The 23594-nt window shown below is 41.8% G+C and overlaps 1 protein-coding gene across 3 annotated transcripts in view; it reads left to right on the top strand.

Moving 5' to 3' along the window:
- unc5a (unc-5 netrin receptor A) overlaps window positions 1–23594 on the top strand; it is a 179612-nt gene that overhangs the window by 124768 nt on the left and 31250 nt on the right. For 2 of the 3 annotated variants that reach the window (XM_061835227.1, XM_061835226.1), the window contains 4 exons: window positions 1020–1200; window positions 5701–5868; window positions 14183–14347; window positions 22803–22991. In XM_061835227.1, the coding sequence (XP_061691211.1) occupies window positions 1020–1200; window positions 5701–5868; window positions 14183–14347; window positions 22803–22991 (703 nt within the window). The remainder of the gene's footprint in view (window positions 1–1019; window positions 1201–5700; window positions 5869–14182; window positions 14348–22802; window positions 22992–23594) is intronic. The other variant, XM_061835228.1, reaches the window with a different exon arrangement.

Genomic DNA, 23594 nt, shown 5'->3' with positions numbered 1-23594 from the left:
ATCATCCTGAGAAAATAAACTCTATTACCATATCCATTAATCAAGACCTTGTACAGCTCAGCTCTCATAGCCGTAATGTCTTTTTCAAGGCCATAAATTAGTTAAGGCTGACTCAACACCGCCTCTGCCGGTTTATGCGAAGTAGAGCATTCTAATTTCCCTCAAATTTTTTATAATCAGTAAATATAACTAACAAGACACACTGGAGTCTAGTTGGTGGACAGGTAATGATCACTTTTGTGAAGATTATGGCGCTTGTTTATCAGTGTCTGTCTGGAAGACTGGACCAACTTTACAATCACAAATGGCACCGCGGTGAACTGCTGTAGTTTGGTGACATTATAATGAAAGAAATGGCCCCCATCCCACCCCCTCCATCCAAAAAAAAGAAAAACTTTAGTGAACCATACAGTTTGGTGGAAACCCAGCTTCGAACAGCATACGTTGGACGAGCCATTGAGACAGCCCAGGGACCGCAAACCGCCAACTAGTCAATCACAGTTGGATAGTGTGGGGACAGACAGCTTGCAGAGAAAGTGCAAGGAAAATGCCAGCCCACAGCTTGAGAAAAAAAGAGCATCAGAGCAAAAGTCACCACAGGAGAAAATAAGGCACACACAGAAGAAAAAGAGAGCCCAATTATGTGCATCACATGGGGCAATAATACCAACAAAAATGCTGCAGCACCCTCAAGAAGGCAGAAGGTCAAGTGAGACCAAGAAAACAACTAAGATTGCACCAGAAAACAGAAATTAAGAAGCCGCACGTGCTTTTTCTTCTTTCTCTCTTGGTGCTCTAGCAGCTGCAGAGTTCTCCCTTAAATTAGAAAATGAAAGAAAATACTTTTATCAGTCAGGTGCATGAATATATTCCAACAAAATTACCTTTTTTTCACAGCATCAACACAAAACTACCTCACTGTCTCCAATTTAAGTCTCTGGGTGCTGGAGTGCATGGTTGGTGTAGGCATTTAGGATCAGTTGCACTTTTGATCAATCCAACTCTCTCAACTCTCTCAGGTGGAGTGGCAGAGGAACGAGGACGTGATCGACCCACAGAGCGACCCCAATTTTTTCATCGCGGCCGACCATAATCTTGTCATCAAGAAGGCCCGACTGGCCGACACGGGCAACTACACATGCGTGGCCAAAAATATTGTCGCTCGCCGCAAAAGCAACTCTGCCACAGTCCTAATCTATGGTAGGTGGACACTCATGTCAAAGGAACAGACCGTTCACATGATTGGAAATATTCATGGATGGCTTTTTTTTTTTTTTCTTTTAACAGTTTTCAGATATATTAACAGGAAACCATTGCATGTGTTTTGTTGAGTGCACTAGTGACTACAAAATATAATCCGAACATTCTTTCCTCACATCAATGCAATGTATTATGAACTATAAATTAAATCAGGTGAAAGATAACTACATAAAAATGTGGAAACAACACAAATTAACCCACAAGTGGAGATTCTGCTGGTGCCTCAACAAAATTTGTGTGCAAAAAATATGGCTGAGATTTATTCAATATTGACTTCCAACTAGGTTCACTGAGGTCTTTGTCGTTGCAGGCATTTGTGTGTTTTCAGCATAATGACTGCAGTGCTTGAGCAGATCGCAATGATTAAATGTGCATTTTTTTTTCTTTACATGAGCCGTGAACACTTCAACATAAACCTCATCAGACCATTCATGAACAGTGAACACAATTTTGGTGCATTAAAGAGAAGCTAAAAATAGTCTCAAACGTAGGGCTCTCGATTCGGTAAAATAAACTGCAACGTTGTTTAAGCTTCAGGATTTTATGGTTCTAATAATACGCAGTTCTCTGCACATGTGACACCAGAAATATTAGAGCACTATCATGTACTGTCATGTACTCTACAAAAGAGTTGCAAAATTAAGGGAATTCTTTTAACTTTCCCTGGGAATTATGTAAATAGCATTTAAATCGGACTAGAGTACACAGAAACGTAATGTAATTAATGTGATTAAACCTGTAAAATGCAGGTTAGTCTCTAATGGAGAATTACAATATAATTCGAATAAGAAATATTGTGCACATTTGATTAAAAGCAATGACATCTCATGCAAATGTAGTTCTACCCTGCACTGTGTATTCCCCAGAGCATATACAGATCATTGCTAATATCAAGCACACTGACGAGAGTGCATATATGCCCCACTACTATTATGTTCAATGAAACAACAAATGTGTGTTTATGATAGCGTTTGTATAAGTTATAATTTTTATTGATTAAAGAAATTTGTTCCGCTGTCATAAATTGGTAGTAATCATTCCTTATTGATTTAACAATACATTTATAGATTTGTGTTATTACTGTATGTTCAGGTCATTCCTTCCCTTTTGTTTATAGATAAAGCAGTGTCCACTTTCAGTAGAATGAATGATGTGAAAGGCTATGATTGGATGAAGTGGAATGGCACATTTTACTGTAAAATGTTTCTGGCAGCCATTTTGTCAATATTGACGGTCTGCTTTCACAAAGTTTACTGGCCCAATACGGTTGAAGAAATTGAATCAAGTATAAGTAATGCCGTGTTTTTCATTGGCTGACTGACATTTTTATTAAAATGCAGTAAAGTCATTTTCTCGAAAGAGATTCCTGGAACTGAATGCAAACCCCATTACCAATGAAGTTGGGACACTGTGTAAAATGTAGATGAACAAATAAAAACAGAACACAAAGATTTGAAAATCCTTCTCAATCAACTGTGTATTAAACTGAATATACAACAAAGACAAAACATTTCTTGTTCAAACTGAATATGAAAACATTTTGTTTTGTTTAAAATTATCACATTTGAATTCAATGGTTGCAACATACTATAGGCCACAAATATTTAAGTATGCTATGGGTGGTAATACAGTGAAGAAAATAAGTATTTAAACACCCTGCTATATTGCAAGTTCTCCCACGTACAAATCATGGAGGGGTCTGAAATTTTCATTGTAGGTGCATGTCCACTGTGAGAGAGATAATCTAAAAAGAAAAATCCAGAAATAATGTATGATTTTTTTTTTTTTAAGGATGTATTTGTGTGATACAGCTGCAAATAAGTATTTGAACACCTCTCTATCAGCTACAATTCTGAGCCTCAAAGACCTGTTAGTCCGCCTTTAAAAGTCCACCTCCACTCCGTGTATTATCCTGAATCAGATCCACCTGTGTGAGGTCATTAGCTGCATAAAGACACCTGTCCACTCCATACAATCAGTAAGACCCAAACTTGTAGCATGGCCATGACCAAAGACACCAGAGACAAAATTGTACAACTCCACACGGCTGGAAAGGGCTACAGAGAAATTGCAAAGCAGCTGGGTGAAAAAAGGACCACTCTTGGAGCAATCATTAGAAAATGGAAGAAGCTAAACATGACGCTCAATCTCAATCGAAGTGGAGCCCCATGCAAGATATCACCTCGTGGGGTCTCTATGATCCTTAGAAAGGTGAGAAATCAGCCCAGGACTACAAGACAGAACTTGGTCAATGACCTGAAAAGAGCTGGGACCACCGTGTCCAAGAAGACTGTTGGTAATACACTAAGACATCATGGTTTGAAATCATGCATGGGATGGAATACCTTGTGATTTCTGGATTTTTCTTTTTAGATTTTCTCTCTCACAATGGACATGCACCTATGATGAAAATTTCAGACCCCTCCATGATTTCTAAGTAGAAGAACTTGCGATATAGCAGGGTGTCCAAATACTTACTTTCTTCACTGTAATTCCCCCCCCGTTTAGCCTCAATTCTGCTTCCAAATGCCTTGAATACTTATCACTGGCTGTCTTATACAATATTTGTCTATCACCTTTGTATTTTTTTTTAACCGCAGCAATATTTTGTAGTTACAGACTTTGTGAAATGACAGTGGCTGTGGAAATTTCCTTGCCAAAATGGAAAATGTGCAGCATTTCTCACATTCAAGTTGTTGAGACTTGAATATCAATTACCGTTGAACATTCTGTTGCCTTTTGATGGCAGCAATCTCCGTGGAATGAAGGCTGTTAATTAACGTGGAGAAAGAATGTGGGTAGCGAAAAAGATGTGGCATATGCAGACCAAATGAGCTTTGACACAACAGTATACAAATGATTTGGTTAAGAGTTTTGTACACACAGTTTATGCGAAGGACAAAGTTTGATTCCAAAAGTATTATGTATTTAAAATGCAATTAAAAAACCTGGAAACCTGTCCATCAATATACAGTCCAGGAGCTTTTGACTCAAGCCCCATAAGTAAGCAAGTGTCAATAAATAATGAAATTAGTTAAATAGCTGTTTTTGGTGAGTTGTAAAAGTATTGTACATGTTCTGTCCATTGTGTATCTATCTATTTTTCTGTGTGCTGTCAAACTGCTCATGACATGCTCAGCACAGGTTATTTTTAATGAGACTGTGCATCCAGCGATGAGTTTAAATGTGAAGTAAAGGTGCCATCTGTGGTCCTTTTCCAAATCATATTTCTTACTTCAAGTCCTGTAAAATTGTGAACAGATTTTTGTCGCATGCACATTTTTTCTGTGCCTGAAAATGTCAAACGTTAATCGCTGTTTGTATCGAATTAAGGTTAAATCACAACAAAAGCACTCTTGTTTCTGTCTGTTGTTCACCTACTGTGCCCCAGAAGAATAAACTGCTCGTCTGGCATACTAGTTGATCTAGCTAGCTGCAGTGGGTCATATTAACAGCTACTATTTTCAAAGGGTTCAACCGGGGGGCAGAAATGCATTTTGTCATGGCCTGGCTGGTGCGACTGCATTCTTTGCTAAGAGGTAATCAGGGCTTGTGTTGCCTGGCAATTTACCTCACTATGGCAGGCAATCAATCGCATAGAGAGGGCAAGGAAATGATTCAGTCACGACAAGCCCAGGCGAAAGTGAGGGCGGAGTGGGTGTTGAGGGTCGGTGTCCACACGGGGGGGAGAAATGCGCTGTTGAAGTCAATAAATCAGGAATCACTATTTCATGTAAGATGAAACAAGCACAGTTAGACACAGGGAGGTGCAGATTACAATCACATCAGCATGGTTTGATGTAATTGCTTGCCGTTAGCGGCGGAGAGCGGCTACAACTGGTGCAGGTTCGGAACATGGGCTCACTGGTTTATCAAGAGGAGCTGTAATAATGTGGGCTTGATTGTGCTGCACTTTGCAATTGCAACTGGAGGTTAAAAATGGTAGGGCTGCTCTCTATAATTCACACAACATAATGAGTGACGTGAAATGCTGCAATCAGTGATGGATGTTTGATAGGCACCTTTCTGAATGACTTCCACTGCCATGGTGGATTACACACTTATGCTGGGTTCAGATCAGAGTTGAATTTTTTTCATTATGCTTCATTTGACTTTGTGCAGTCGTTTGTGCATAACGTTTACTTCCCTTAGTCATCATAGTTTTTTTGCATCCTTTTGGTTGGTCATCTTTTAATGTCGCCATGTGTTTGCGCTTCAGGTGGCTGTAATTCCAGCTCCAGTGCAGGAAGCAGCCCTGCTCTCTCAAGCTTCTGTTAGAACTGCAGCAGCACTCGCAATTATTCTTGGAACACACGTCTTGTCCTTAGTGCATGTCGGGTAATCCTGGCTGCTCTGTACCCTCATCCCATCTTCCCTTCCAACTTTCTCCCTAACCCCAAACCCCACCAACCCATCCCTCTCCTTGCGCTGGTCTGACAGTCAACGGCGGCTGGTCCACGTGGACCACCTGGTCATCCTGCAGTGCTGTGTGTGGGCGAGGCTGGCAGAAGAGGAGTCGGAGCTGCACCAACCCCACGCCGCTGAACGGCGGCACGTCCTGCGACGGGCAGAACGTCCAGAAAAGTGCTTGTGTGGCAACCTGTCCAGGTAACTCCCAGGCAACACCCTGCTTGTCCTGTGGCACTTGGCTACCTGTGGCTTTCTTTTTGCATTCTTTGCATCCCAAAGTCGTCTGTTCATCTTTATTTTGGCCTGCAGCCCTTTCCTAGGATGGTCCCGTTTTTGTTGCATTCCCCAATTAAGCGCACGCTCTCATTTTCAGAACTTATTAGTCCTCACGGCCTTGAACCTGATTCATCATCCCACTTTTTTCACATATCTCATTATCTTTTATAAAGACCCTGCTCTTATTTGATAGACCTCTCTGATTTAAGAGACATATTCCCGACCAACAATGCTGCTGTCTCACACCAGCTACTACATTTGTTATTGTTTGCAGCTAAAGCTGTGTAGTAAACACGGGCAATAAAAGGGTGAATTATGGCAGCCCGTGTGCTGTGTTTACGTCGCAAGAGTCAGTGGCGTTTCATTTCCCTGCCCAGTCTGTCTCGTGAGAGAATCTAAGATGCAGGGAGTGTCTTGCCTGATACTCAGCAACGGATATCGATCCTTTTGTAGCCAGAGATCCAGCCTGCTTCATTTGCAGTCCTAGATTAGCCTTGTCACAAAGGTTCAGAGATAGCATGACAGCGAGATGGCTGCGTATAAAAATAAGGTTGAAGGTGAAAGAAGGAAGATGCACCTGAATACAGGAACAGAGGTCAGAGTGAATGTGAAGAGCAAAAACATTGTGAACAAACCAACAATGGCTGTTGTGCGAGCTGCGGATCAAACAGCAAGCAGACTGAAGGAGAAATCCACTGTACTGAAAAAGCACAGAGGGAAATCCAACACCTTTGTCAGCACCACCCTCTCCTTTGCTAAAACAGAGGTTATTTTCCTCCCTTAGTCAAGGTATTACGTTACAGATCGCCCATGTAGAAACATCAGCAGATGTCAAGCGTGAGTGGAAGTAACCTAAGCCAGCGAGTGGATGGAAACAAGGGAAAGGCAAACACATGTGATTCTTGTTCAGGGTTCTATCTGGATGGATCTTGTAGTATTTTCTCTCAAGCTTCAGTAATGAAATTCAATTCAATTAAAAGGGTTGTCCAGAAATGCTTGACATTCCCCTGTGGTATAAGCACAATACTGACCTCTATGAATCTGATGAGATTGTCAGTCCTGCTATTGTTAGACAAAACCCTCCTCTCCTCCCTGCCTCCCTCCCTCCCTCCAGAAGGAGAATGAGTGTAATTTCAGCCCTTATGGTGCTGTAGCAGAAAATTGCATTGTAACCAATGAATATCGCTATAGTGGAAAACTCCCTTTTTAATTCACACTGTAGTATCAAATGTCAAACATAATCTATTCTTTTAGGATGACTTGGAACTATTTTTCACATCATTTCATATATAAATATGAAATAATTTTAGAGACTCAAACTGCCCAAAATCAAATTTTAAAAACTCTGGATTAACTGTACACACTTTGTTTTGAGTAACGTTAACAATCATACATCTGGCATATAACAAGAGGTTACTGTCAAATGAAAATAAAATGAAGTAAAACTGTTGTTGCACTATATGTCTGTAAGCAAGCAGGATGCTAACAGATGTTGAGTATTGCGGTCTATTTGGCAAGGCGGGCTACTAGATGAAACTCTACTACTCTACACATTGGCTCTGAAAGTGAAAAAAAATCTAATTTTCATGGTCGTCATTAACCACCATCCTTTGCCTTAAATGCTTTTGTATCTAACTGATATTAAAATAATTGTAGTCCACATATTGGACTGAATAGCCAGAAACTCTCCTATGTCACAATAATTTCTTTCCTGTTCCATGTTTACTAGTAAAAACTTCCTCTTTGTTATCACTTGTGTGCTTCTGGGCTGGAACCAAACTCAAACAAACAAATGAAATCAAAAGAAAAAGCAAAACATTCCTTCAATGCGCACTGAGCTGCAGTCCAATGAGACATTTCACTTTTGACCTCTCCAGATTCCCGAGTATTGTGCGAAAAACACCAAGGTTCTCTGTCACACCCTTGTCAGTCTTGTGGTCTAGGAACAGCTGGCGACCTCGGCGTCCTCTCCTCCCTTGTTACCTGTCTCAGACAAGTCCAGGTGTCAGCACCTGAAGCAGGTTCCCCTTAAGGCCAAAGTCCAACGCGCCAGAGCCACGGACATGATAAGTTTATTTCCAATCACAAGTGGCATCTCTGCTCGGCTGTGTACTCACGAACATGCCTCCCGAGTCCGCTGAGATGAAGCGACTGCACCGTCATTTGTCAGCAAGCTCACGCACAGCCCGGCAGTGACAAACCCAAGAGTACATCTGAATCCTCACTTTTGTTTCATCAAACGCACATTCATGAATCGCCCTGCCTTGACATGCAGTACTAAAGGAGGCATGTCATAGTCGCATTCACTGACATGGCCAGCATGCTATCATCCTTCCCGAGTCGGTGAATGACTTTTAAAAGCATCCCTGTATCTTTCTTTTGAAAGTCCTCTTACAAGAGTTCCACAGATGCAAATTGCCATTCATTTGTTCATAAATGTAATGCTCTTTTCTATTCTCACTTGAGAGGCATCTTCAGGGCCTTTTTTTGACAGCTTTTTCATTGTATTTGTGATGTTGTGGCTTTTATTTTACTGTATAGCAGGAGGATATTGCATAAAAATAGTTTGTTTTGGAGCTGCTTGTGCCAGCCAATTACAGCTCCCCCCCCCCGCCCCCCCCCGTTTTTTTTCCCCATTAGTAAATAGATCGCTTCTAGGATTTTTGTGTGTGTGTGAATATACTCTGGTGATTAAATGACTATACCCACGTGAAAAAATCCATTTGAGTTTGAAATTGCTGACATGAAAAAAAAGTATTTCTCTTCACATTTCTAGCACAGGTATATTTTTAACAAATACCAACATTCATCAGTGGAAATGTTTTCTTCCACAAGTCGACTTCTTCAGGCTGTAATCTTCCACAACAGCTTGTTCAGTGACTCCTCATTGCGAAAGGACACTAACACTTTTTTTTTTTTCTTCTTGTGAAGCTCGAAAGGGCCAAGACCCCAAAGTGTTTGAGTTGGCGGAGGGAGGCCAGTCTGTCAGATCAGATGGGCACCATCCTGGGAGGGGCCCAGGGAGCCCAAGGAGGAGGCTGTGGCACAACATGATCAACATTTGAGGGGCACACTTGGCTAAACTTTGTTTTATCGTCTTTCCATTAAACTTGCACTATAAATGTGCCTTCCACCTGACGCATTCGCGTTGTTTCCCTTCCTGCGCTACTTTGTGGTCGGGGGCCAACAGTCAGGGCAAAATGCCACATTCCAGCAAATATGCAGTACCTGGGCCAACTGTAAATAATAGGAGCCAAGTGATACAAAGATGGCGACGACCTGACTCATGCAGATGAATCAAGCTGTTGCCGCATGTGAGAGAGGAATGCAAACAACATGAAAAGATTGCTAACTTTGGTGAATTATTCAAATATAGTACTAATCCCTCAGGCTTGCCAGCGGAGTCGTGAGAATTCCACTAGATGGAAAATAAACAGACTCGGGGCTAGTGTATATTTGTGCGTTTGTTTGCAAGCGTGTTATATACACATGCATCTCAACACCCATATGCTTGCCGTTTCTGCACTGCGGGCAAGTGTATAGTTCTTTTGAGAAGGCACGTTTTCTGAGGACATTCATTTGTGTCCAAAGAATAAGTTGTTGCTAATAGCACAGAAAAACGTATTAGTTCACATCTAAAGGAGCGCGGCCATCTGCTGACAGACTTGGACTGTTTCTATTTCAATCATTCTGTGCCATTCGCCTTGGCTCCCTCTCCTCATCTCACATTCAGTCAAGCATTTTGGATTATTCCACTGTATTCATTAATTTAAAGAAGACACGTCTGGTTTGTTCGGTTGGCAGTTACAGCTTCCATTCATCCAGCAACGGAAAATCCAACTCTCAAAATTAGGTGACGTTGCATCAGTCACCTCGCTGGGCTGAGCTCCCGTCCACCTCCATCGCTCTGTGGTTGTCTTGTTCTGGTCAGGTCGGTGGGATTAGGTGGCCATTACTGTGCACGTGTTGATGGAACTGTAGGAGGTGAGCGATGACCCTTTGCACCCATGTTCCCCTCAAGGACACGCAAACCACAGGTTTTCAATGAGCTGCGACTACGAGCGTCAGCAGCCTTTGTCGTTATGAGGAGCAAAAGCCTCAAACAGACCCTAGTTCCACCTGTAAAGAATGGCGTGATTCTTTTTTTTCCCCTTTCCTTCTTGACAACATGTCCAAATTGAGGCGTGCCACTGGGCTATTGTATTACTGTCCTTCCTCAGGGGCCGGCCTGACCTCAAACCTGCAGTGCTGCGTGATTGAAAATCAGTTGCACAGCCATTCACTCTTGCGCCAACAATCTCTTCCTAGGGATTTTATATGAAAAACTCTGTCTGTGGATAATCACGTTGCTGTGTTAGACTGTGAAAGGAATAAGCACGGGCCGGGTTTTGGCTTTAACGTTATATTTTTCAAGAGGAATTAGCTTTTGTTGTCACTGTATTGACTGACCACATTTCTTAAAATAGTGGCCTCATAGACGCCATGTCTCAATTAATTGCTGACGCCTCTCCCTAAACAGAGGCTTCCTTTTCCCCCCTCGAGGAAAAATAGCAATGTCAGACAAACCCAAACACTGCCAATCGTTGTCCTAGTTGCCTCTGTAATCATGCTGCAGTGTTGTGTGTAACCAACCTACTTTGGTTCTTGGTGTTTCTGCATTCTTCTCATGAACAAAGTAGACATTTGATCTCATTTTATGTTTTGTTTTAACATATCTTAATCAACAGCCCTTGACTAAATACCGTCATTCACTTTATGAGGACTTACCATTGAATGATGTGAAATATTAAATATTTATGAGATAAGTCATCAAGCATCGCTTGTCCTTGAGATGGGATGGTCATGTGCATGCAACAGAGCAATGCAAATCCTAAAAAAATGCACTCTTTAAAAAATAATGACATAAAGCGCCAGGCTTGGGGGAAATGCCAATCCATTTCCTTAGCCGCTTATCCTCACAAGGGTCGCGGGGAGTGCTGGAGCCTATCCCAGCTGTCAACGGGCAGGAGGCGGGCTACACCCTGAACTGGTTGCTAGCCAATCGCAGAGCACATCAAGACAAACAACGCACTCACAATCACACCTTGGGGCAATTTAGAGTGTCCAATTAATGTTGCATGTTTTTTGGGATGTGGGAGGAAACCGGAGTGCCCAGAGAAAACCCACGCAGGCACGGGGAGAACATGCAAACTCCACACAGGTGGGTCTGGCATTGAACCTGGGACCTCAGAACCGCGAGGCCAACGCTTTCCAACTGAGCCACGGTGGTGCCATATTTTACATGAACGTTTTATTTATTTTGATTAGTAACAGTACTAAACTCTTTGGGACTTGTCTTGTGGACATTTTCATAAGTGGCATACTCCAGTCGCTTTGTTTGAAAGTGTGATTTTCATGTCCAATCATCTTGCTTTGTGCTGGCAAAAAGGAAAAATTCATCACCTCATCAAGGCAAATTTTGATCCCATCTCTTTATTTCACAGAGGCACGGATAAACTGAGGGGCGACATTCCGCATTCATTAGGCTCTAATTTGCTATTCAATCATTTTCAATCCCAGCTCGGATAATCAGCCCACTGGCCCACGGATGGGTCCACTCAATGCCAAACAAGGACAATTATCTGATTGGTTCCGCTCTCTCTGCCAAACAGATCCGACTGCATAGAAACCCAAGCTGTGTCATCATCCTGCCACACACACGCACGCACACACACCCACAAATTATGGACACACGCAGGCTGGCTTGTAGCATTGTTACGCAAAAGGGCTAATTCACACATGCACCTGTGACTCTGCTTCTCCCCACTTCTCAGTCATGGGCCGCCACCAAATCCGAAGAACATCATCAGTCAGAGTAGTAATGCTGTAGGCTGTTATTTTTATCCCACCCCTTGTAGCACTAATGCTTCATAAACAAAAGCCTCTGACCTGCACTAGGTCAGACTCGTACTTAGGAGTTCATGTCCCTTGCACTCTTTATTGCTAGGATTAATGAGCGCTATCGTTTCCTTGCCCTCGGGTCAGCCAGGAAGAAAGTTGTTGCTGTCGTAGAGGTGTGTTAGTGTGTGTGTGTCATTTTAGTAATTTCACCCGGTACTCTCCGCTGATACATTCGAGACAGGGAAGAGCAAGACACTGGTGTTGCTCCCCCCACGAGAGCTCATTACGACTCTTTTTCCTATTACCCTGTGGTAACCTTCCCCGGGCCGGGTGCGGTGTCGCTCTCGATATCACTCCTAGCCACCAGCAACCCACCTTTCTTGCAAAATGGCTACACCTTTTCCTTGTTAAAGCTGTACTGTATCCTAATGCAGTATACTCTCAAATCTGTGTTCATACTGTAGGCCTGTTATGTATTTGGATGTACTGTATGTTGTAATGTAAATTAATGAAACTTTCTCCAAAACTTTTCTCACTTGTCTTTATTGAAAGAAAAAAAAAAAAAAACAGCACTTTACAGTATTGCACTTCATAAAAACCATGCAGGAATGACACATTGAAATAGAATGAAAAGCATCATGATTTCATGCTCTGATACAGTGGGCAGTCTGTGTCTGGTGTGACTGTCTTGGCGACCTAGCGGGAGTTTAATACCCACAGGGATAGACATACTTTATACTATATACGGACTACTTGGGCCAGTTCAACATCCAGTAATGTATTTTCCGCACTATAAGACGCACCTAAGAGCCTTTAATCTTCTCAAAAGCTGACAGTGCGCCTTATAATCCGGTGCGCCTTATATATGGATCAATATTGAGCCTTTAGCGCATCTCCATCTAATGGATGCATAACGTAACCCCAGCATCTATTCTATGCGGCTTATAATGCAGTGCGCCCTATATATATGAAAAAAGTTTTAAAATGGGCCATATATTGAAGGTTCGCCTTATAGTGCGTAAAATATGGTATTATTTGTGATTTTTCCACAAAGTACAAAGAATACATGTATGTATGTCCGCAGGTGTTTCTACGATTTGTTTGTTAGCCTGTATATGGTGTTTCCTGTTGTGTTAGCAGAAAGCTAGCCACCTTTCGTCAAGACAACTTTTTTTGGAGGGGGTGCGGGGGGATTATTCACGGTATTCCAATTTGCTGCTGCCAGTTTGCAGCATCCAAATGATTGTGTCTCAAATGTTTGCTTGCAAGTCAAAGCAAAAACCTGTCAGTTTTGAGATTCAAAAACTCATAGGTGGGGTCACTTTTAAGTTGAGGTACCACTGCGCTGTAAACGTTTTTCGGTATCCATTCATGTTTCTAACCATCAGATGCATCCAGTGGTTAACAAATTTAGTATACGTAGCACCAGTCATACAAATAAGAAAGAGACCATCTACCGTCATTAAGTGCTATCAATTTCAGTGAGGTCTCAATCTTTTACGCTTTTGAAAAGGGATGAGAAATTTCAAAAAATTGAGACTTCTTACTGGGCTTCTTTCAAAATAATTAATCACACCATTCAACCACCATTAATGTTTTTCTTTTTTAGGAATTCAAGTAAATAAGTAGAAATTGATATCTCGGTCAAAAAAATGCTTCACTATTTATTTCTATTAAAATAATTGTGCGTTAGTGTGAGGGTTAGGGTTAGCATCAACAATTTCATTTTGCGAAAAGCTGCCACATAGTGTAAATTAATTTATTCATTATTTTAATTACCAGTGCTTTCACGTTAGGGCAGTTGTGCCATTAACCTTACGGTGGGAGTCTGCCATTTTCTATCATCAACTGGATCAAATCCCAGACCGATATGGTGTAGTGAGTTAAACAACTCACACAGCGTTAAGCTTTTGCTTGGTTGCATATGATTTCCATGCACTAAATAAACAAAAAAAGAGAAACGGGGGGGAAAAAAAATATTCAGCCTCCTTGTACATCTGCTTAAGCATTTGCAAGTAGATTTGCATGTCTTTGTGCTCTCCCAACAGGTTTACATTTCAGAGCCTGTAGATTTGCACAGGATGGCAACAGTTTTTTTTCTCGGTGTTGGATGTCTTGTGGAAATGCACCCACTAATTTTACAAGTGCTACATTTTATGATGTAAAAGAAAAAAAAACTTTATATGTAATGTACAGTGTATATATATCTATGTGTGTATATAATACAGTATTTTATTTGTTGAACAGACTTTCCAATCAGTCATCTTTTTTTTTATTACAATTATTCATAAGTAAAATACATGTCAGCTAGTTTACACCTCACCATGTTTTCTTTTTCATGAATTTGTGTTTCCAGTGGATGGAGGTTGGAGCGAATGGAGCAAGTGGTCACCATGCGGCGCGGACTGTGCGATGTGGAGGAGCAGGGAGTGCACCCAGCCGTCACCTGGCACCGGGGGCAAGGACTGCCAGGGGCTCGACCTTCAGTCTCTTAACTGCACCAGTGAGCAGTGCCCGCAGAGTGAGTGTACAGCCACCCACGTACTACAAGCTGCACTGTAGTTGTGCCACTTGGGAGATTTTCAGGGAAATTATGCAACGGAACAGAATTAGTAGGCTCCAGAAGTTTGTCAGCATGCCAAGGCTACTAAGTGCTGTGAATGAACTTACATTTAATACACTTTGGCCAGAAAATCTCTACAACTTCAGTGCCCCTTATGAGTTTTCACGGCCAAAGCATTGGCTCAAATAAAACCAGGCTAGAATAACAGCATAGGCTAAAAGCCCACTCTTCTTAATATATGCTCATAATTGCCGAAAACATTAATCATATTTTCACATGAAAGTCAAGTCACTAAACATGCATTTACACTCATAGTTTAATGTGAAACATTGAAGTATCTAAATCTAATTCCATCTTCACAAAAGGTAATACTTAGTTGAACATTGTTGTAGGAGCTTTGAAGTACACCCAAATGCATCATAATGTCATATTTTTGGTATTCCATTTCCCCACAAGAGTAAAACGTTTAGAAATACCTTTGTGACAGCACCTCGTCCAATAACTTTGATAGCGAACTCGAGGCCATTCAAACTGCGGCAACCACTGTTGAACGAAAACTCTGTGAAAGTACAAATTCATGAGAGTGGTGCAGGCCCAGGGAGTGCGTTTCCACTCAATGGTTACTTTTTAATTAACACGACAGCATGTGGCTTTATTGAAACACCGTCTCTGTGATGAACATGTCATGAAAGAATCCCATCTACCTCTTGATGTGTACTGTACAGTCATGATGAAAAGGAGTCAGCTGAGAGACATCTCGGTGCACCTGGCACATTGCTTTAAGAGCTAACAGCAGTAATTAACACTGGTGCAATGCTCCCTGGCTGCAGCAGTAACACGTTCACTCACACCGATCTTGTGTTGGCGTCTTACCAAATAATAGAGCAGAAAATGGAATAATCTCGGATTCAAACAAACATACGTGGTCTATTCACCGTGGTGTTTTATCCCTGCCTCTGTGCATTTTTTTCACAATGTGAAACAGTGCCCAAGTGGTTTAAAATCCAATGTGTGATACAGTCCTGTCTTGTGCAAGTGAGCCAAACACCGCCACCCAGTAATTAGTGGCAGATTCTGGCATCTGCAACACATTGTTGGGGGAACAGCAAGATGCCCTCCACATTAAAAAAAAAATAAATCTTTGCCAAGACCCACTAGAGTCGTGCTTTGAGATAGGGGTTTTTCTTTCCATAACTATGCTTGTGATTCAAAACACTCATATGCCCACCCCCACCCCAAAAAAAGAAACATTTTCTGTTTGTCTTTTAAGACAAAATGGGAATCTAATCTAATATACTACATTACATTTTTTGCTTTAGTTAGATGGGAATTGTGCTGCTCCTTCTAGTGCACATGTTAGCCTCCTGGCGGCTGTATAATGCATCCATCCACTTTCTTTTGCCGCTTATCCTCACAAGGGTTGCGGAGATTGCTGGAGCCTATTCCCGCTGTCAACGGGCAGGAGGCAGGGTACACCCTGAACTGGTTGCCAGCCAATCGCAGAGCACATCAAGACTAATAGCCGCACTCACAATCACAGCTTGGGGCAATTTAGAGTGTCCAATTAATGTTGCATGTTTTTGGGATGTGGGAGGAAAGGAGAGTGCCCGTAGAAAACCCACGCAGGCACGGGGAGAACATGCAAACTCCACACAGGCGGGTCCGGGATTGAACCCGGGACCTCAGAACTGTGATGCCAACGCTTTACCAGCTGAACCACCATGCCGCCCAGTATAATACAGATATGCGGATGTACAGTATATGGAGAAAGTCACAAGTTACTCCTCTGTAAGCCACAGTAATATGAGTAAGGAATAATATGTGTGTAACTATTGTTATATTATCTTTCCATGTCTTGCCTTATAGATTTTTACACAGAGTTTTCATTTCTTGTGATTTTTCTTTACGGGCTTTTTAACCCATTTGGTGTCTCATGCATATATTCAAAACATTTCCAGATCCCTGACGAAGTATAGTGTCAGTAGATATACTTTATTAATCCTGTGAGAGAAATTAAAGGAATTGCTTTCAATATCACAGTTGAGACTTGCCATGACTTACACTGCACATTTTGGCCCTTCATTCATTTCATATATTTTCCAACATAAAACTGCCTTGAAGATTGTTTCGCATCCACTCGGTAGTCTCAATCTGCAGAGAAATGGTTTGAAATCATCTTTGTTGTTGCTTGGTAAACACTGAATTGAAATGCGGATATAATTGACGTGGGGAAGTGAATTAAGTAAACTGAATGCGTTTATCTCATGCTGATTGGTACAATTGGATGGACCGATACATGGAAGGTACATTTGCAGGGGGCCCGGACATGTGGACGTGCACTGCATATGCATAAGCTTCGTCCGTGTGTGTTTTTGCGCATGCATGTGGATGTCTCAAACATCAGCAAGTCTGGCGCAGTGAACCAGGGAGCATCACTCGGCCCATCATCAAAGGTCAGCTGCTCTTCCCCAGGGAGGCGTGTACACAAAGATAGCCAGTCATTGTTCATAACACACACAAACACACACATCCAGAGTGACTGTTTTTGCACACACCTCTTAAAACGCCAATCTTCTCTCACCACATGTGTTCCAGTAGACGATGGCAGTGGGAAGTTTGATAATAGGCAAATTAGCAAGATGGCTTTGGCTATTCAGCAGCTCCCATACTTCAACCGTGTTTGTGTGCTATTCGCTGAGCTGGAAAACTTCGCCCTGAAACAAAAGGCAGCCTTATCATTTAGTGTTATCCAACAATAAAAATACGTACTGCAACTGTCGCACTGCAACAAAGCATGTCTTTTGTCAGAGGACCTTGCACACAGCTCTAATTTCCCTCATTAAGATAGAAAAGGCAAACAGTAATTTTTCTTATATAATGTGCATTTTTCCCCCGAATCATGTCAAAAGTCGTGACTAAATTATAGATGGGTACAAGGAAAACTTTTGAATTCTTTCATATTGTATAAACATACCAGTACCTAGGGTTTGTGAAAAAGGTGGACAGTGGAACTCCAATATAACGGAACCCGACTAACGCATATCACATAAAGCAGACGGTTGGGACCAAACAATATGTCCACAAATGGTTTAACTTGTCATTTAAATTCCTCTTCACAAAGTCCTTTAGTTACAGAATTCGCTGCTGTTGTATACTGTCACTGTGGCGCAATGCAGGGAAAAAATAGGACTGACGTATTTCAGGGTCACAGATATACAATGGTGAGGTAATTGAAATCATTAAATGTTTCCATATTTACTGTATTTACATGATTGTAGTGTACTGGGTGTTTTAGGCCCCCCAAAAAACTACAAGGCAAAACTTCTGTACTGTCTAGTAATATGGGCCGATATGGCCACAAAAAAATGTGCTTAATTGAATGTAACGGAGAATCGGCTATAATGAAAGATCCCACCGTCGTCGCTATTAGTCCATGAAATCGGGGCCCAATTGTCCTCTAAATCCAATATGTTATATAATTTCTATTGTTACAGATTTATCCAATATATGGTACGGTACCAAAAACAAGCAGAACTATTGCTCGAAAAACTGAATAAAATATGGGTACTTTGTTTTGAGCATAGAAACAGCAGCATATCAATGATGCGCATTATACACGGGTAGAAAGGTTTTCCTGAATTTGTGGTGTGCGCATTATACTCGAGAGCGGATTATACATGAGAAATTACAGAATGTTCAATGAGGTTATTCTTTTGGGTGTTATAGAGCTCGTGCACGTGACGTCACCATTTTCACGGCACCATATTGCCGGTCAAACAGACCTGCTCGACATTATGGGAGACATTGAACTAGAGGAGAATATTTACAATACCCGAGACCTATTGTGCTGTTGGGTGTCACAACAGACGAGACAGATATTCAAAGAGATCCTTCTCTGGAATACCAGATGAAAAGACCTGAAAATATCAATGGATTTCGGCAATGAAACATGATGGATGGTGGCCAATCGAAATACACGTGTAGCAATTGCTTCATTTCAGTTGGGAATTATTCTTCTCAATCTCAAATTACCACAAAGTGTTTATAATGCCAAGTTTCAACATTTGAGAACAGTGTGTGTTTAAAAAAATAAATAAATAAAATAATAATTCTGTCGCAGAGGTTTGCGCAGGTTAAGTGTGGCCACAATCATTGCTTCCGTGTATGTCCCGTGGAGACGATTCTCCTCTTTTTTTTTTCTTTTTTTTTTTTAATCATTGTTAATGTTGTTTTCCTTTCAGCTTGTCCTTTTCGGGGTCGCCACAGCGTATCATCTCAGATGAACTCATATATATGTTTGGCACAATTTTTACGCTGGATACCCTTCCTGATGCAACCCTTCTCAGGGAGTGGAGGCCCCCAGTGGGATACGAACCCACAACCCCTGGTTTACCAAACCAGTGCTCTAACCACTGAGCTACGGGGCCTCTTTTTAATCATTTTTAATCATTGTTAATGAGTTTGTGTAAAACCAGGGGTCATTTATTTAAATATTGGCATTTGTATTGAATACTAGCAGAAAAGATTGATGGAAAGGTTAACGTGTCGCCAAACACATTTCTGCGTTCACAAGGCATCAAAAACCATCACTATGTGGGATTTATTCCTGATGAGAACAGATCCAGCAACAAAATATTCGTGTGCGTCCAGACTTTAATACGCTTCCAAACTTTTTCGTGTAAATCACGGTAACTTACAAGATACATAGATACAGATACATGTGTAGTTCCAGTTGTCCAAGACAAGCGAAAGCGAGTTAACAGTCCAATTTCTTATCGGTAAAAACATCGACTTTGGCATTAAATAAGGGTCCTCTATGCCGAGTTTATCTAATTTTTCCCTGTACCGTCGTTTATTTTCACCTTCGAAATGTCTGACGGTATCGGACAAGACACTGGTTGTCGTGCTACAAGACATATTTTCGTGTCACCTCCAACCAACTTAGCATTGAGCAATGCTTAGCTTGACCGGCAATAAGGTGACGTAAAGAAAAGTCACTTGATTTTATAACGCAGGTGGACGAGCTCCACAGAAGAAGAAATGTGCTTCTATGACTTTGTACGGCATCTCTCAAAAACAAACAGCTGCATCCTTTTTAAAAGATGGAACTACTGTATAAGCGCACCCTGCAAGTGATTAAGACTTTGGCACTTTGCCAAAATGGCAGACAGGTGGCAAAGGGGACAGAAAGGATAGTGGGAGAAATACAGGAGATTAGGATGTCATAAATAAAGAAAAACTCCAGCTGCATGAATGTGATGAGGGTAATAAACTTGATTTGCTGGAGGACCCTGTTTTGGCTGATAACATCAAACTCATCTTCCCCCTTTGCTTTGAGGGTTAATTTGGTGGAACAACATCTGATGTTTTTGTCATGATTTTGTTTGTCACTGCGGGGTTAGAGGTGGCATGAAAAATGGGTGACCAATTTGTTCAGGCCCATATTTCACCGGGGCTTTGCTGAGGGATAGGATGACTGTATTGTGACGATAGTAATGGTCACGTTCACTTTTTACTGGCCACATATCCCTGACCTGAAGAACTCCAGCGTGATTCATCCTCAGATGGGTGACTCGGAATGGCCATGGGATGAAATATATTCCCAGGGCTCATGATAAATTCCCGAGGAAGAGACGCAGCGGGCTGCAAAGGGTTTTTTTTGTTTGTTTTTTTTTTTAAATCATAGCGAGAGCAGGCCTAACCGGTGCGAATCCCAATGCCAGAAGAGGTTCAGTTTGGTGGCCACTGACGAGATGAGTTATGAGGCTATCTCAAAAAGGAATCCCTAAGCAAGTAGGTCTCACCTTCTGAACTTCAAGTACAATGAGTGGCCTGAGGTCTTTTGGCGCTGCTCACAGACGGGCATCCATCATAACGCGAGGTCACACACTTTGAATCAAAAGTTCTCTGGGAGCAATTAGATAAAGTAGCAATGAATGATGGAGTGGTGTTAAATGGATAAAAGAGATTATGGGTGCATGTTTGGATGAACATGGAGCTCATCCAATTATATAGCCTGATTAACTGTCAATTAAAGTGTGATAAATGCCCTCTTTCTTATTGACTGGCATCAGCCAAACCAATGTGCGGGGCCTGGAGGAGCTGAGCGCAGATGCTGGTGAGGATTGTAAGTGAGCATCGGGATCGTTTGGCTGTGACACTCGGGGAGGGAAGATAAAAGTTCACTCGCTGATGCACCGTTAAGGGCCCCAGAACACTGACGGGATGTGGAGGGGAGGACAAGGGACCCTCACCTGATTGATAGACTCTTTGGCTTAGAGAATAGCACACGCGGGAGATACTGGATCTTCCCATCGTACGTTTCCTCGGTGCCTTTGGTTTGCCCTTAAAAAGTCAACAAAGAGGCAAGCAGCCAGTCCAAGGCCATGTTTATCCAATTAGTAGTTAGCTGACAAGCCTTGTGTTGTGTCTGCTCATCTCTCAGTAGACCGCAGCCTCTCAAATCCAAATACCACAGCATTGCCTTTTTCCTGGCTTTGACTCACCCTGACTATTGGATTTTGAGGATTTGATGAGAGGTGTAGCCTCTTCTCTCTTTTTTTGACACATCACTGTAGGAGGTGAGAGCTTTAGCTAGCTTTGTTTTGGTTAAAGAACACTGCTTATTCCCTCAGGGAGTCGGGAGGTGGTGTGTAATACTGCTGCTCCCACAGATATGATATGGCAATAGCAGAAGCAAAACATGAGCATCCTTTTGTCATTCAAAGCTTTGTATCCTCAAATGTCGGGCCTTGTCACTACAAAGCCTAAATCGCCACATGTTGTTTGTATATGTTTTGAAATGTGTAAAATTTCAGATTGTCTGGACAAGGACATGTATGCATGTGATAATGCCTCACTATCAACATTTGACAGTATCTCTATCAATCTGTTCTTCTGATGAATGGATGCTAATGAAACATTTATCTTCCCCTCAGTTTGTAATGATTAATGTAGATTACATTCATGTAATCACGGTGCATGATGCTATTATAATTGTACCATACAATCAGCACAATTCATGCGTTTAATTGATCAATTAGGTTCACGTTTACGTGGAACGTGCGTTAAAAAAAATAGTCATTGTCCGAGTTGTCTGTACTTTAAGTTGAACAAAATAATGATGATTGCCATCTTCACAGTCGTGACAGTTCTGTCTGTGAATGGAGATGCTCATTTTAAACGTGCCATTATAAGACATTTTTTATTTTTTATCTACAGGCTTCAAATAGGGCATGCAATGAGAACACAAAGAATTGTATGATGTAACATTATCTTAAAGTGAGGATGTGAGATATCTCCTGTGGAATTGATAGATTTTTGTAAAGCTGATGGTTTCAAGTCCCCAAATGCATAGATTTTCAAATCTCAGATTTAATCACACTAATTAAAATATGTCAAATGTGTCCTTTCATAATGCAGCTTTTAGTTCCTGACAAGCACAGTAGTGGAAAAACCCCACTGTGTCCGTAAAATGTGTCATAATATGTAATGATGATCTAGTTTGTTCTTATGGCAGTTCTATCAGATCTTTGAGAAAGTAAATCACATGTTAGATGTTGTCTTGGCGGCGTTTTTATTGTTTTATTTTTGCCGTCTCCGGTGTGAACTGTAATCCTTTTTCCATCCTAGTCCTTCTGCCGTCAACTCGGCACACATCCGCTAGCCATGCTTCAACCTTTGCCGATGTTCTCCGTTCTCGAAACGGATCCGGCCGCGCTTGGATGTGTCCCCCTCTTGACTGCGTTGACTTGACAGTATTACGCCCCCGTAGATACCTGGGACAATGGCCTCCACAAAGGCCTCAGGAGCATCTTCCACCCCCGCCACGAAAGTCCTCCAGCTGTCGAAAGACAGGCGTAGCAAATCTTATTCTCCTGCAGAACACGCACACAAGTGTGTGAATGTTTGTCTGGGCGGAGTTGTCATCACCTTACTCCATGCAGTTAGCATGCTTTGGAAAGACAACTACATTCTATAAGAGACTTTTGAATCTCACTGTCTCTCTTTCGGGGTGTTGAAAAAGACAGTGTAAGATAACGTTCATGAATATTTATCCAGGGCAGGAAGGAGGGGAAGAAGAAAGGGAGAACCTGTATTCTTTTGAATTGTCAACAAATTTAAATAAAAGTCGAGCCATTTATATCACGGCAATTGTGTAATATTTGCGAAATGATTCTCTTAACTCTGTGTGAAACCTTCAGGGACGTCAAGCGGCGTTAAAGCACCAAATGTCGTAACTGATTTCATTCGATTAAACGAATTGAGACCTTTACACAGCAGGTAATAAAACACCTTGCAGGAAACCACGGGTATTTCCTTGCTCCACCTGAGGGAGTCTTTATTGTTTGTAAATAATTCCAGGGCTTTTCATTTTTATTTATGCATTTGTTTGTTTGTTTCCTTCTTCCAGCTGTGAGGAGAGCAGAGGACGTGGCGCTGTACGTGGGCATGGTGGCCGTGGCTCTGTGTCTGACCCTTCTGCTGATCATCGTGGTTCTGGTCTACCGGCGCAAGAAGGGAGGCCTGGATGCCGACGTGGCGGACTCCTCCATCCTCACTACTGGCTTCCAGCCGATGGGCATCAAGCCCAGCAAGCCAGGTGTGTGGGCGCCGCGGCCACGCGGGGCCCTCACCCACAGCAGTAGGACACTGTTCTTTGATTTGCTGTCCTCTGTGCCTCCATCGCTCTGTCTGCCCATTGTGACATTGCCGCACTCATCGATATCTGTCCTTGGCCCACCTTTCCACTCAGCGATATGGCTGAGTTCAGTATAGTGTACATAATGTCAAAAGGGGTAAACGTACAAGACAGGAGGAATTTTAAACTTAATTACCACCTTACAGCATTAGCGTTCAGATGATATCGAGTTTAAATGATGTGGTATGGGTGCACAGTGAAGAACATAAGTATTTCAACACCCTGCTATATTACAAGTCCTCCCACTTAGAAATCATGGAGGGGTCTGAACTGTTCACCATGTCCACTGTGAGACAGATAATCTAAAAAGAAAAATCCAGAAATCACAATGTATGATTTTTTTTTTTTTTTTTTTTTTATGATTTATTTGTCTTGATACAGCTGCAAGTAAGTATTTGAACAATCGGGAAAACCAATGTTAATATTTGGTACAGTGGCCTTTTTTTGCAATTAAAGATGTCAAACGTTTCCTGTAGTTGTTCACCAGGTTTGCACACACTGCAG

This window comes from Syngnathoides biaculeatus, chromosome 11 (genome assembly GCF_019802595.1).
Source record: "Syngnathoides biaculeatus isolate LvHL_M chromosome 11, ASM1980259v1, whole genome shotgun sequence".
NCBI lineage: Eukaryota > Metazoa > Chordata > Actinopteri > Syngnathiformes > Syngnathidae > Syngnathoides > Syngnathoides biaculeatus.
The sequence above is the reverse complement of the archived record's forward strand: the minus strand, read 5'-3'. Positions and strand labels throughout refer to the sequence as shown.